The sequence below is a fragment of the Pristiophorus japonicus genome, chromosome 13 (assembly GCF_044704955.1).
Source record: "Pristiophorus japonicus isolate sPriJap1 chromosome 13, sPriJap1.hap1, whole genome shotgun sequence".
Lineage (NCBI taxonomy): Eukaryota > Metazoa > Chordata > Chondrichthyes > Pristiophoridae > Pristiophorus > Pristiophorus japonicus.
Genome location: NC_091989.1, coordinates 90,962,983 through 90,979,338, shown reverse-complemented (window position 1 = coordinate 90,979,338; position 16,356 = coordinate 90,962,983). Strand labels below are relative to the sequence as shown.

At 45.1% G+C, this 16,356-nt stretch overlaps 1 protein-coding gene across 7 annotated transcripts in view; it reads right to left on the bottom strand.

Annotated features, from left to right (window-relative positions):
• LOC139278696 (L-fucose kinase) overlaps positions 1-16,356 on the bottom strand; it is a 427,721-nt gene that overhangs the window by 314,182 nt on the left and 97,183 nt on the right. The window contains exon 1 of one of the 7 annotated variants that reach the window (XM_070897752.1): positions 9,470-9,501. The exons of the other annotated variants lie outside the window; for them this stretch is intronic. Within the exon in view, the coding sequence (XP_070753853.1) occupies positions 9,470-9,491 (22 nt within the window). The 5' untranslated portion in view covers positions 9,492-9,501. Of the gene's footprint in view, positions 1-9,469; positions 9,502-16,356 lie in introns of those variants that run through there. 7 annotated transcript variants of the gene reach the window in all.

Genomic DNA, 16,356 nt, shown 5'->3' with positions numbered 1-16,356 from the left:
TATTAAAAGAGATGGCGGAAGTTATAGCAGATGCATTTGTTATAATCTACCAAAATTCTCTGGACTCTGGGGAGGTACCAGCGGATTGGAGAGCAGCTAATGTAACGCCTCTGTTTAAAAAAGGGGGCAGGCAAAAGGCAGGTAACTATAGGCCAGTTAGTTTAACATCTGTAGTGGGGAAAATGCTTGAAACTATCATTAAGGAAGAAATAGCGGGACATCTGGATAGGAACAGTGCAATCAAGCAGACGCAGCATGGATTCATGAAAGGGAAATCATGTTTAACTAACTTACTGGAATTCTTTGAGGATATAACGAGCATGGTGGATAGATGTGTACCGATGGATGTGGTGTATTTAGATTTCCAAAAGGCATTCGATAAGGTGCCACACAAAAGGTTACTGCAGAAGATAAGGGTACACGGAGTCAGAGGAAATGTATTAGCATGGATAGAGAATTGGCTGGCGAACAGAAAGCAGAGAGTCGGGATAAATGGGTCCTTTTCCGGTTGGAAATCTGTGGTTAGTGGTGTGCCACAGGGATCAATGCTGGGACCACAACTGTTTATAATATACATAGATGACCTAGAGGAGGGGACAGAGTGTAGTGCAACAAAATTTGCAGATGACACTAAGATTAGTGGGAAAGCGGGTTGTGTAGAGGACTCAGAGAGGCTGCAAGGAGATTTGGATAGGTTAAGCGAATGGGCTAAGGTTTGGCAGATGAAATACAATGTCGGAAAGTGTGAGGTCATCTACCTTGGGAAAAAAAAACAGTAAAAGGGAATATTATTTGAATGGGGAGAAATTACAACATGCTGTGGTGCAGAGGGACCTGGGAGTTAAGGTTAGTTTGCAGGTGCAGCAGGTAAATCAGGAAGGCAAATGGAATGTTGGCCTTCATTGCGAAAGGGATGGAGTACAAAAGCAGGGAGGTGTTGCTGCAACTGTACAGGGTATTGGTGAGGCCACACCTGGAGTACTGCGTGCAGTTTTGGTCACCTTACTTAAGGAAGGATATACTAGCTTTGGAAGGGGTACAGAGACGATTCACTAGGCTGATTCGAGAAATGAGGGGGTTACCTTATGATGATAGATTGAGTAGACTGGGTCTTTACTCCTTGGAGTTCAGAAGGATGAGGGGTGATCTTATAGAAACATTTAAAATCATGAAAGGGATAGACAAGATAGAGGCAGAGAGGTTGTTTCCATTGGTGGGGGAGACTAAAACTAGGGGGCACATCCTCAAAATACGGAGGAGCCAATTTAAAACCGAGTTGAGAAAGAATTTCTTCTCCCAGAGGGTTGTGAATCTGTGGAATTCTCTGCCCAAGGAAGCAGTTGAGGCTGGCTCATTGAATGTTTTCAAGTCAAAGATATATAGATTTTTCAGCAATAAGGGAATTAAGGGTTACGGGGAGAGGGCGGGTAAGTGGAGCTGAGTCCACGGCCAGATCAGCCATGATCTTATTGAATGGCGGAGCAGGCTCGAGGGGCTAGATGGCCTACTCCTGTTCCTAATTCTTATGTTCTTATGAGAGCATGCAGAAATCAAGCGCAGGCAGCAGAAGGAGCGTGCGGCAATCCAGACTCCCCACCCACCCTTTCCTTCAACCACTGTCTGTCCCACCTGTGACAGAGATTGTGGCTCTCGTATTGGACTGTACAGCCACCTAAGAACTCATGCTAAGAGTGGAAGCAAGTCTTCCTCGATTCCGATTATGATAATGATGATGATGTTGGGAAGAATGTTGGCTAAGACACCTCAAATAGTGCCATGGGACTCTTTTTCTTTTACATGCACCTAGATAGTCAGACATGACCTTGAGTTAACATCTCTTGAAGACAGCCAATGCAGCACTCCCTCAGTATTACACTGAATCGCAGCGTTCTCCAGTCCTCGAACAGGGTTTGAACCCACATCTCCTGACTAGAAGGCAAGAGTGCGACCAACATAATGTGCAATACAGTTCTTATGTGATGCCCTTAACTCAATACCTCAAATAGCTTCCACCACTAATGATGGACTTTGAACCACCACCAGTATTTAGCTCAGAGGCACTCGAGCCGATTGTAACACCCTCTAATACCAACACCAGAATTCCAGAGGTGAGGTGAGAGTGACTGTCCTTGACATCAGGGCAGTATTTGACCGAGCGTGGCATCAAGGAGCCCTAGTAAAACTGCAATGAATGGGAATGAGGGGGAAAACTCACCACTGGCTGGAGTCATACCGAGCACAATGGAAGATGGTTGTGGTTGTTGGCGGTCAATCATCACAGGCCCAGGATATCGCTTCCTCAGGGCAGTGTCCTTGGCCCAACCATCTTCAGCTGCTTCATCAATGCCCTTCCCTCCATCATGAGGTCAGAAGTGGGGATGTTTCCTGATGATTGCACAGTGTTCAGTTCCATTTGCAACTCCTCAGATAATGAAGCAGTCCATGCCCGCATGCAGCAAGACCTGGACAACATTCAGGCTTGGGCTGATAAATGGCAAGTAACATTCATCCCACACAAGTGTCAGGCAATGACTATCTCCAACAAGTGAGAGTATAACCACCACCTCTTGACATTCAACGGCATTACCATCGCCGAATCCCCCACCATCAACATCCTGGGGGTCACCATTGACCAGAAACTTAACTGGACCAGCCACATAAATACTGTGGCAACAAGAGCAGGTCAGAGGCTGGGTATTCTGCAGTGAGTGTCTCACCTCCTGACTCCCCAAAGCCTTTCCACCATCTACAAGGCACAAGTCAGGAGTGTGATGCAATACTCTCCATTTGCCTGTATCAGTGCAGCTCCAACAACACTCAAGAAGCTCAACACCATCCAGGACAAAGCAGCCCGCTTGACAGGACCCCATCCAATACCTTATACATGCACTCCCTCCACCACCGGTACACCATGACTGCAGTGTTTACCATCAACAAGATGCATTGCAGCAACTCACCAAGGTTCTTCGACAGCCTCTCTCAAACCCGCGACCTCTACCACCTAGAAGGACATGGGCAGCAGGCGCATAAGGAGCACCATCACCTCCAAGCTCCCCTCCAAGTTACACACCAACCTGACTTGGAAATATATCATCATTCCTTCATCGTCGCTGGATCAAAAGCCTGGAACTCCCTCCCATACAGCACAGTGGGAGCATCTTCACCGCACGGACTGCAGCGGTCCAAGGCAGCGCATCACCACCAACTTCTCGAGGAGTTAAGGATGGGCAATAAATGCTGGGTTTGCCAGCGACACCCACATCCCATGGATGAATTTTTTAAAAAACAGCTGGGACCAGCTAACTCAGAACAGACTGGGGAACGAATCTGGGACAACGGGAACGAATCTGGGACAACTGGATCGACTCTACCAGGGCAGCTGAGCAAACGGCGTCAATAGAGAATGGGGCCTCTGCTTTGTACTTATTCCTGAGGAATAAGAAGCAGACAACCACAATGCCAGGTCTCTGACCCCCTTTCCCCACACTTTGCGTTGCTCAAGGACTTCTGAAGGTTTTGGGGGCGAAGGCAGGGGCTCTTGCGTCTGAAGCAGCTACAAACACTTGAATCTTTTGGTAATGAGATGACAGTGAGGTCACCATGTCTCCCACCTCATATTTCTGGATATCCACTTGATGGAAGTTGAAAAGGAACTGTGCCCATGGATGGTGGGTCTTACTCCTGGTACTGTACTTGCTGAGATCGTCCAGTCTGAGGAGAGGGTGAGAGCTGCATTCTGAAGCAAGTTTCTTCTTGCTTATTGGGGCAGAAAAAGGCTGCGAGGGCTGGAAGCCTTCGACCAGCTGTTTATGGAGAGCTGCCCCCAGTCCCCAACGCCCCAGCCATTACTGCAGGCTGAGAGGTTGGCTCACCTTCCCTTCAGGCACAATGGCCAGTCAAGAGGAACGTGGGGCCTAGGGTAAAGATCTGAAACTGGAACACAGTTCAGACAGAGTGTACTTCAAGCAGAGAACCAGCCTAATGTGTTCCATGGGATATTTACAGAGCTTTAATGATGCATTTAATATTATATCGGATTGAAACGCCATTTCTCACACAAGTATATTGTAGAAATGCAATACAAATTTCCAAGTGGTTTCCCGACAACAATTGCTGTAAACTGCACACTACTCTTGGGATAGCTCGATGCCTGGATAATAAATGGATTGGGACTGTAAATTGTAAATTTACTTTACATCTTCCAAAACAATCCTGGCCTTTGGGCAAACCTCACAACCCTGGATGGTATTTCCACTTATGATAATCCTCTTGTATCAGCTCTTCGCGCTTCATTCTTAAAGCAGCTTTCACACTAATTCGGATGCCCAATAGGCCCAGGAGTTAAATCCGTTCTCCACAGCTCCACTACAGACTCGTAGAGGCAGGGAAACAAGATACGTGGGTCTGTCACTGTCCTGCAGCAAGCGGATTCAACAGCACAAATGTTCGGAACCACGGGATGCTGGGCTTCCGGAATCCAAATTAATTCTACAGCAAGCAGTGATCTAAGGGAGTGCCGCACTGTCGGAGGTGCTGTCTTTCGTATGAGATGTTAAACCGGGGCCCCGTCTTCCCTCTCAGTTGGACGCCATTATTTCGAAGAAGAGCAGGGAAGTTCTCCTGGGCAATATTTATCTTTCAACCAACAGATTATCTGGTCATTACCATCGTGCTACTTGTGGGAGCTTGCTGTGCGCAAATTGGCTGCCACGTTACCTATATTACAACAGTAACTGTACTTCAAAAGTACTTTATTGGCTCTGAAGCGCTTTGGGATGTCCTGAGGTTGTGAAAGGTGCTATAGAAATGCATGCCCCTCTTTATTTCTTTCTCAACAAGCCTGCAGCTATGAACGGATTTTGATCTCTTGACTGAGCTATCAAATTGGAATGGCTGTCAACCTGCAAAGAGAGAGATTTGGAAACAAATACTTTTGGACATGATCATTTCTACATGAAAGAATAATACTTTTGGTAACAGCTTACTGTCTTCCCCACCCCCACTCCATTTTCACCTGTCTGCTAAATGCAATTGATGGAATATGACAGCTTTGTCTTGAACCATCAGTCTTCTGATCAGTCAAGTCACCTGACTTTACTAGACAGTAAAACACACCATGACCTGTTGTGACCTCCTTTCTCACAGTCCGTGCCCATCACGCACCAATGCTCAACTTCAATGCACGTGTGCTGCAACATAATACATGGCAAGGACAGATGGATATTGTCTTATCCTGGTTAGAGTGAGAGCTCAAAATCTCTGGAATTATCATACTAAGTATAAGTGCACAGGATAATGCAACATCATTTCAAAATAAATCTAAAACAACATGATTTTCAGTATATAGTCTTTGCCAATCTGTTCCTATTAAGCATTAATATTGACAATCTGTTAAGAACATCAGAAATAGGAGCAGGAGTAGGCCATTTGGCCCCTCGAGCCTGCTCCACCATTCAATAAGATCATGGCTGATCTGATCATGGACTCAGCTCCATTTCCCCGCCCGCTTCGCTGAACCCTTTACTCCCATATCGCTCAAAAACCTGTCTATCTCCGCCTTAAATATATTCAATGACCCAGCCTTCACAGCTCTCTGGGGCAGAGAATTCCACAGATTTACAACCCTCCGAGAAGAAATGCCTCCTCAGCTCAGTATTAAATGGGCGGCTCCTTATTCTGAGACTATGCTCCCCAGTTTTAGTTTCCCCTATGAGTGGAAATACCCTCATGGCATCCACTTTGTCGAGCCCCCTCATTATCTTATATGTTTCGATAAGATCACCTCTCATTCTTCTAAACTCCAATGTGTATAGGCTCAACCTACTCAACCTATCTTCATAAGTCATAAATCTCCGGAATCAACCTAGTGAACCTTCGCCGAACAGCCTCCAATACAAGTATATCCTTCCTTAAATACGGAGGCCAAAAGTGTATGCAGTACTCCAGGGGTGGCATCACCAATACCCTGTACAGTTGTACCAGGACTTCTCTACTTTTATATTTTATTCCCCTTCCAACATTCCATTTGCCTTCCTGACTACTTGCTGTACTCTGCATACTAACTTTGTGTTTCATGCACAAGGACCCCCAGGTCCCTCTGCACTGCAGCAATTTTTGCAATTTTTCTCCATTTAAATTATAATTTTCTTTTCTATTTGTTCTGCCAAAGTGGATAACCTCACATTTTCCCACATTATATTCCATCTGCCAAATTTTTGCCTGTCTATATCCCTTTGCAGATATTTTGTGTCCGCCTCACAACTTGCTTTCCACCCATCTTTGTATCATCAGCAAACTTGGCAACATTACACTCGGTCCCTTCATCCGAGTCATTAATATAGATTGTAAATAGTTGAGGACCCAGCACCGATCCCTGTAGCACTCCACAAGCTATGGTTTGCCAACTGGAAAATGACCCATTTATCCGGACTCTTTGTTTTCTGTTAGTTAGCCAATCCTCTAGCTATGCTAATATAGTATCCTCAACCCCGTGAACTTTTATCATGTGCAGTAACCTTTTATGTGGCACCTTATTGAATGCCTTCTGGAAATCCAAATACACCACATCCACTGGTTCCGCCTTTATCCACCCTGCTCGTTACATCCTCAAAGAACTCCAGCAAATTTGTCAAACATGATTTCCCTTTCATAAAAGCATGCTGACTCTGTGTGATTGAATCATGCTTTTCCAAATGTCCTGTGACTGCTTCCTTAATAATGGACTCTGGCATTTTCCCAATGACAGATGTTAGGCTACAGATTCCCAATTTCTGTCTGCCTCCTTTTTTTTTTAAATAGGGGCGTTACATTTGCGGTTTTCCAATCCGCTGGGACCTCCCCAGAATCCAGGGAATTTTGGTAGATTACAACCTCTATCTCTGCAGCCACTTCTTGTAAGAACCTTGGATGTAAGCCATCAGGTCCAGGGGACTTTAGTCTCATTATTTTACCGAGCACTACTTCTTTAGTAACAGTGATTGTTTTAAGTTCCTTCCTCCCTATAGCCCCTTGATTTTCCACTATTGGGATGTTTTTAGTGTCTTCTACCATGAAGACCGATACAAAATATTTGTTCAACATCTTTGCCATTTCCCTGTTGTCCATTATTAATTCCCCAATCTCATCCTCCAGGGGACCAACATTTACTTTAGCCACTCTTTTCCTTTTTATGTACTTGTAGAAACTCTTACTATCTGATTTTATATTTCTTGCTAATTTGCTTTCATAATCTAGCTTCCCTCTCTATTTTTTTTAGTCGTTTAGAAGGTTCCCAATCCTCTGGCCTCCCACTAGTCTTGGCCACTTTGTATGCCCTCGTTTTCAATTTGATACCATCCTTTATTTCCTTAGTTAGCCACGGATGGTTATCCCTTCTCTTACAATGTTTCCTTCTCATTGGAATATATTTTAGTTGAGAGTTATGAAATATCTCCTTAAATGTCTGCCACTGCTCATCAACCGTCCCACACTTTAATCTATTTTCCCAGTCCACTTTAGCCAACTCTGCCTTCATACCTTTGTAGAGTCTTTTGTTTAAGGTTGGGACACTAGTTTGAGATCCAACTGAATTTGAAATTCAACCATGCTATGGTCACTCATTCCTAGAGGATCCTTTAATAGGAGATTGTTTATTAATCCTGTCTCATTACACAGTACCAGATCTAAGAAAGCCTGCTCCCTGGTTGGTTCCGCAAAGTATTGTTCAAGGAAACTATCCCGGATACACTCTATGAACTCTTCCTCAAGGGTACCCTGGTCAATTTGTGCAATCAAAATGAAGGTTAAAATCACCCATGATTATTGCCGTTCCTTCTTTTTATAATCCTCCATTATTTCTTAATTTATACTCCGTCCAACAGTGTAGCTACTGTTAGGGGGCCTAACAGTCCACCAACGACTTTTCCTCCTTATCTCCACCCAAACTGATTCAACATCTTGACATTCTGAGCCAATATCATTTCTCACTAACACACTGATCCCATCCTTTATTAACAAAGCTACCCCACCTCCTTTTCCTTTCTGTCTGTCCTTCTCAATTGTCAAATATCTCTGAATATTTAGTTCCCAGTCTTGGTCACCTTGCAACCACGTCTATGTAATGACAAATATTTGTATTTATTTGTGCCGTCAATTCATCTATTTTGTTACAAATGTTACGTGCATTCAGATAGAGCTTTTAAATTTGTTTTTTTAAACATCTTTTCCTGCTTTGACCCCACTTTCTGATACACTTTTATGTTTATACATTCTGTCCCTTCCCTTTCATTTCCCCCAGTGCTACCCGGCTCTATTGCCGCCTTCTTATTCTTTGGCTTTTTACATTTCCGCTTACCTGAACCCTCCCCCCCACCTCACTAATTAGTTTAAAGTCCCCTCTACAGCCCTAGTTATTTGATTCACCAGGACCCTAGTCCCAGCACAGTCTAATTGGAGCCCATCCCAATGGAACAGCTCCCTCTTACCCCAGTACTGGGGCCAGTGTCCCATGAACCAAAACCCATTTTTCCCAAACCAGGCTTTGAGCCACGTGTTTAACTCTCTGATTTTATTTACCCTATCTTAAATGTTTCAGTAAGATCACCCCTCATTGTTTTGAACTCCAATAAGTATAGGCCCAACCTGCTCAACCTTTCTTCATAAGTAAACCCCTTCATCTCAGGAATCAACCTCGTGAACCTTCTCTGAACAACCTCCAATGCAAGTATATCCCTCCTTAAATAAGGAGACCAAAACTGTAAGCAGTACTCTAAGTGTGGTCTCACCAGTACCCTGTACCCTAGTTGTAGCAGGTCTTCCCTGCTTTTATACTCTATCCCGCTTGCAATAGAGGCCAACATTCCACTGCAGGCTAACCTTTTGTATTTCATGCACAAGGACCCCCGCATCGCTCTGTACCTCAGCATTTTGTAATCTCTCTACATTTAAATAATAATTTGCCTTTTTATTTTTCCTGTCAAAGTGGATAACCTCAAACTTTCCAACATTATATCCATCTGCCAAATTTTTGCCCACTCACTTAGCCTGTCTATATCCCTTTGCAGATTCTTTGTGTCCTCCTCACAACGTGCTTTTCCACCCATCTTTGTATGCCATTTTGGACGTTGCCACTCAAATGTACGCCCTTGCCTAAACATGCACAGCTGCACGAGGGTCCTCCAACCAGCACTATTTGAAGGGATACATCTAACTTTTAGGTAAGTTGCTTTTTCATTTTGTACTGTTTCCTGTACAGTTTATTTGAGTAATTCCTTGATGTAAGACATTTAAAAAGTTGGGAAAGAATGCAGGGAGTGCTGCTGGACATTGGGAAGGTGTTGGCTTTTAAAGGAAGACCTCTGACTACACCATTTGTTCTCAGCCATGGTGGCTCTACTTGCAGTCCCCCTTGGGCTGCAGCAGAGGCAGCAAAGACAAGCTGCTCACAGAGGAAGGAGGAGGAGGAGAACTCTCAACAGGAGGCCTTACCCACCTAGGGTCTTCAGGGAGCACATAAGCCAGGAGCAGTGTAGTCGGAGGCTCCGCTTCACCAACGAGCTGGCCACAGAACTCTGCCACCTAAAAACTGACTGCAAAAGCTTCTATAGATATATGAAGAGAAAAAGATTAGTGAAGACAAACATAGGTCCCCTGCAGTCAGATTCAGGTGAATTTATAATGGGGAACAAAGAAATGGCAGACCAACTGAACAAATACTTTGGTTCTGTCTTCACGAAGGAAGACACAAATAACCTTCCGGGAAATACTATGGGACGGAGGGTCGAGTGAGAAGGAAGAATTGAAGGAAATCCTTATTAGTCGGGAAATTGTGTTCGGGAAATTGATGGGATTGAAGGCCGATAAATCCCCAGGGCCTGATAGTCTGCATCCCAGAGTACTTATGGAAGTGGCCCTAGAAATAGTGGATGCATTGGTGATCATTTTCCAACAGTCTATCGACTCTGGATCAATTCCTATGAACTGGAGGGTAGCTAATGTAAAAAAGGAGGGAGAGAGAAAATGGGTAATTATTGACTGGTTAGCCTGACATCAGTAGTGGGGAAAATGTTGGAATCAATTATTAAAGATGAAATAGCAGCGCATTTGGAAAGCAGTGACAGGATCGGTCCAAGTCAGCATAGATTTATGAAATAGAAATCATGCTTGACAAATCTTCTAGAATTTTTTGAGAATGTAACTAGTAGAGTGGACAAGGGAGAACCAGTGGATGTGGTGTATTTTGACTTTCAAAAGGCTTTTGACAAGAGATTGGTGTGCAAAATTAAAGCACATGGTATTGGGGGTAATGTACTGACGTGGATAGAGAACTGGTTGGCAGACAGGAAGCAGAGAGTCAGGATAAATGAGTCCTTTTCAGAATGGCATGCAGTGACTAGTGGGGTGGCGCAGGGCTCAGTGCTGGGAACCCAGCTATTTACAATATACATCCATGATTTAGATGAAGGAATTGAGTATAATATCTCCAAGTTTGCAGATGACACTAAGCTGGGTGGCAGTGTGAGCTGTGAGGAGGACGCTAAGAGGCTGCAGGGTGACTTGAACAGGTTAGGTGAGTGGGCTAATGCATGGCAGATGCAGTATAATGTGGGTAAATGTGAGGTGATCCACTTTGGTGGCAAAAACACGAAGGCAGAATATTATCTGAATGGCGGCAGATTAGGAAAAGGGGAAGTGAAACGAGACCTTGGTGTCGTGGTACATCAGTCATTGAAAGTTGGCATGCAGGTACAGCAGGCGGTGAAGGCGGCAAATGGTTTGCCGGCCTTCATAGCTAGGGGATTTGAGTATAGGAGCAGGGCGGTCTTACTGCAGTTGTTCAGGGCCTTGGAGAGGCCTCACTTGGAATATTGTGTTCAGTTTTGGTCTCCTAATCTGAGGAAGGAGGTTCTTGTTATTGAGGGAGTGCAGCGAAGGTTCACCAGACTGATTCCCGGGATGACAGGACTGACATATGAGGAGAGACTGGATCGACTGGGCCTGTGTTCACTGGAATTTAGAAGAATGAGAGGGGATCTCATAGAAACATATAAAATTCTGACGGGACTGGACAAGTTAGATGCAGGAAGAATGTTCCTGATGTTGGGGAAATCCAGAACCAAGGGACACAGTCTAAGGATAAGGGGTAAGCCATTTAGAACTGAGATGAGGAGAAACTTCTTCACTCAGAGAGTTGTTAACCTGTGAAATTCTCTACCGCAGAGAGTGTTGATGCCAGTTCATTGGGATATATTCAAGAGGGAGTTAGATATGGCCCTTACGGCTAAAGGGATCAAGGGGTATGGAGAGAAAGCAGGAAAGGGGTACTGAGGTGAATGATCAGCCAAGAGATTAATGTGCAAAGTTAAAGCACATGGGATTGGGGGTAGTGTGCTGACATGGATTGAGAACTGGTTGTCAGACAGGAAGCAAAGAGTAGGAGTAAATGGGGACTTTTCAGAATGGCAGGCAGTGACTAGTGGGGTACCGCAAGGTTCTGTGCTGGGGCCCCAGCTGTTTACACTGTACATTAATGATTTAGACGAGGGGATTAAATGTAGTATCTCCAAATTTGCGGATGACACTAAGTTGGGTGGCAGTGTGAGCTGCAAGGAGGATTCTATGAGGCTGCAGAGCGACTTGGATAGGTTAGGTGAGTGGGCAAATGCATGGCAGATGAAGTATAATGTGGATAAATGTGAGGTTATCCACTTTGGTGGTAAAAACAGAGAGACAGACTATTATCTGAATGGTGACAGATTAGGAAAAGGGGAGGTGCAAAGAGACCTGGGTGTCATGGTACATCAGTCATTGAAGGTTGACATGCAGGTACAGCAGGCGGTTAAGAAAGCAAATGGCATGTTGGCCTTCATAGCGAGGGGATTTGAGTACAAGGGCAGGGAGGTGTTGCTACAATTGTACAGGGCCTTGGTGAGGCCACACCTGGAGTATTGTGTACAGTTTTGGTCTCCTAACCTGAGGAAGGACATTCTTGCTATTGAGGGAGTGCAGCGAAGGTTCACCAGACTGATTCCCGGGATGGCGGGACTGACTGAGGATCAGGGGGAAGCCATTTAGGACCGAGATGAGGAGGAATTTCTTCACCCAGAGAGTGGTGAACCTGTGGAATTCTCTACCACAGAAAGTTGTTGAGGCCAATTCACTAAATATATTCAAAAAGGAGTTAGATGAAGTCCTTACTACTAGGGGAATCAAGGGGTATGGTGAGAAAGCAGGAATGGGGTACTGAAGTTGCATGTTCAGCCATGAACTCATTGAATGGCGGTGCAGGCTAGAAGGGCCGAATGGCCTACTCCTGCACCTATTTTCTATGTTTCTATGTTTCTATGATCTTATTGAATGGTGGTGCAGGCTCAAAGGGCTGAATGGCCTCCTCTTGCACCTATTTTCTATGTTTCTATGTATCATCAACAAACTTGGCTGCATGCAGTCAGTTCAGTGGAAATGGTATTCTGGTGCGGAGAAGCAAGGTGTGTATAACCCCAGCTTAGAAACAGAAACTGCACTGTTACAATATTGATGGCAAAACTCTAAACTTTCAGCGACAGGAGTGGTAATCACTTCCGTAATGTTCAATATTTAACTACACTTTAGTGTAACCCGGGGTGGAACAATGGTATTTTGCAATTTGATCTGGATATTCGAGCTTTTCACCCACGCGCTTCTTCGATCTCTTCAAAAGTGAATGGAGAAATCACTTGGTAAAATGAGACCAAGTACGGATCGTTAAACAGCTTTATTTCACAGCAAGTGAACATACAGGGCAATGGTTATGCTCAGGCTTACTTCGTCCAATCAGCACAACTTGTCTCGCATAGGACATAGACAGGCTAAGTGAGTGGGCAAAAATTTGACAGATGGGAGCATAATGTTGGAAAGTGTGAGGTCATGCAGTTTGGCAGAGAAAAAAAATCAAGAGCAAGTTATTATTTAAATGGAGAAAGATTGCAAAGTGCTGCAGTACAGCGGGACCTAGGGGTCCTGGTGCATGAAACACAAAAGGATAGTATGCAGGTACAGCAAGTGAAGAGGAGTATAAAAGCAGGGAAGTCTTGCTACAGTTATACAGGGTATTGGTGAGGCCACACCTGGAATACTGCGTGCAGTTTTGGTTTCCATATTTACAAAAGGATATATTTGCTTTGGAGGCAGTTCAGAGAAGGTTCACTAGGTTGATTCCGGGGATGACAGGGTTGACTTATGAGGAAAGGTTGAGTAGGTTGGGCCTCTACTCATTGGAATTCATAATCGAAACTATAAGATTATGAGGGGGCTTGACAAAGTGGATGCAGAGAGAATGTTTCCACTGATAGGGGAGACTAGAACTAGAGGACACAATCTTAGAATAAGGGGCCGCCCATTTAAAACCGAGATGAGGAGAAATTTCTTCTCTCAGAGGGTTGTAAATCTGTGGAATTCGCTGCCTCAGAGAGCTGTGGAAGCTGGGACATTAAATAAATTTAAGACAGAAATAGACAGTTTCTTAACGGATAAGGGGATAAGGGGTTATGGGGAGCGGGCAGGGAAGTGGAACCGAGTCCATGATCGGATCAGCCATGATCGTATTGAATGTGGATCAAGCTCGAGGGGCCGTATGACCTATTCCTGCTTCTATTTCTTATGTTCTTATAAGAATACAAAATAATAAACCAACAGTGCTTCCACACTTCAGTGGGTCACTGTTTGATTTAAACAAAGTATCTCGAATCTATTCTCCTGCATTCTAACTTTCTTGTAGTCTTTGCTCGACCTGCCTCACCTTCCCGCCTGTGTTAGATGTCCCTGTGTGTGATCCTGTCAGCCTTAGCTCAGTGGTAGAGTTCTCACCTCAGAATCAGCAAGTTCAAGGGTTCAAGACCTGTTCTAGATACTTGAGCACAAAACCTAGACTGACACTCCAATGCAGTACTGAGGGAGTGCTGCCCTGTCAGAGGTGCCGCCTTTTGATGAGATACACGACTAAGGGCTCAATTTTCCCCAAAGCTGTTTTTTAGCATACTTGAAAAGCTACGTCCATTTTTTGGGGGTCCAAGTACGGCCCAAAAAAATCTTCCAAGTTTCCTTGTTTGATTTCTTCATTTTGGCACTGCCGAGCCTGTTGTTTAGTTTTGAGGGTGGAACCTTGATCTGCGCCAAAAAGATCGAGTTGCCATGGTAACCAGGGACACAATGCTGGCTGAGGCTGGGAAATGACACTTACAGCCAGCTCACAGCACAATCACATTACAGCAACTTACCAACCGCAAGCACATTAAACATTGCAGCAACTTACCTCCATTAAATTATTAAAGGCCCCACCTCATGCCGGTCCCCGCTCCTATCACAGGCCGTAGGGCCTCCCAGTGCTGCTCCCCGCACCTACCCCTGGTCAAATGGCCTCCTCCCTCCCGGTCCCCATACCTATCCCAGGTCGAATGGTCTCCTCCCTCCCGGTCTCCGCACCCATCCCAGGCAAAATGGCCTTCTCCCTCCTGGTCCCTGCACCAAACTATACCGGAAAGGCTCCCCCGCCCCTCTCTCTTACATAGAAACATAGAAAATAGATGCAGGAGCAGGCCATTCGGCCCTTCGAGCCTGCACCACCATTCAATAAGATCATGGCTAATCATTCACCTCAGTACCCCTTTCCTGCTTTCTCTCCATAGCCCTTGATCCCTTTAGCCGTAAGGGCCATATCTAACACCCTCTTGAATATATCCAATGAACTGGCATCAACAACTCTCTGCGGTAGGGAATTCCACAGGTTAACAACTCTCTGAGTGAAGAAGTTTCTCCTTATCTCAGTCCTAAATGGCTTACCCCTCCCTATCCTTAGACTGTGTCCACTGGTTCTGAACTTCCCCAACATCAGGAACATTTTTCTGCATCTAACCTGTCCAGTCCCGTCAGAATTTTATGTTTCTATGAGATCCTCTCTCATTCTTCTAAACGCCAGTGAACACAAGCCCAGTCGATCCAGTCTCTCCTCATATGTCAGTCCTGCCATCCCGGGAATCAGTCTGGCGAACCTTTGCTGCACTCCCTCAATAGCAAGAACGTCCTTCCTCAGAGTAGGAGACCAAAACTGAACACAATATTCCAGGTGAGGCCTCACCAAGGCCCTGTACAACTGCAGTAAGACCTCCCTGCTCTTATACTCAAATTCCCTACCATTTGCCTTCTTCACCACCTGCTGTACCTGCATGCTAACTTTCAATGACCATGACACCAAGGTCTCGTTCCACCTCCCCTTTTCCTAATCTGCCGCCATTCAGATAATATTCTGACTTCGTGTTTTTGACACCAAAATGGATAACCTCACATTTATCCACATTATACTGCACCTGCCATGCATTTGCCCACTCACTTAACCTGTCCAAGTCACGCTGCAGCTCTTAGCGTCCCCCTCACAGCTTAGTGTCATCTGCAAACTTGGAGATATTACACTCAATTCCTTCATCTAAATCATTTATGTATATTGTAAATAGCTGGGATCTCAGCACTGAGCCCTGCGGCACCCCATGAGTCGCTGCCTGCCATTCTGAAAAGGACCCGTTTGTCGCGACTCTCTGCTTCCTGTCCGCCAACCAGTTCTCTATCCACGTCAGTACATTACCCCCTATACCATGTGCTTTGATTTTGCATACCAATCTCTTGTGTGGGACCTTGTCAAAAGCCTTTTGAAAGTCCAAATACACCACATCCACTGGTTCTCCCTTGTCCACCCGACTAGTTACATTCTCAAAAAATTCCAGAAAATTGAGCCCATTGTCTGCCTGAGATAAAGCTCCTGTATCACTCTCTTTACTTACTGCAAAACGTGCTTCCACATCAATAGTGACAATCGGAGAATGGTACTGTCCGGCCTCATCCTCTTGCTCAATGATAATATCTCTGCTCTTATATGTTGGGCCTGCCTATTTTTCAGTTTTTTGGTTTCTTAAGTTTTTTTTTTGCCTCCCACTGAATCTTTTTCCCTTTTCAACCCGTCCCGTTCCAGCCAAGATGACAGCTCTCAGACCTGCCCTCAGACCTCTGCCAAAAGGTGCACAAGAGTGGTCCTGGCAAACCTCTCCTCCAAACTTCCCACCTTCTTTGTGACGAGGGAGGGCAGGGCGGACAAAACATCGGGGTTCTGCTTGCTGCCTCTCTAAAGATTCATAGCAGTAATCAGGAAACCCAACACGATGGGGATAATGGGCATAAAGCCACAGAATGCCATAGCACGATGCAAGGGATTAGAATGGCAATGCTCTTTCTCGGCTGATGAAGAGTCCACACCCAAAACGTTAACCTTTGTCAGGACTATGTATGTGTGGTTTTTATCTCTCTGCTTATTCCATGTTGGTTGTAACTGAAGATTGTTTTAGCCCTCCAAAGGGG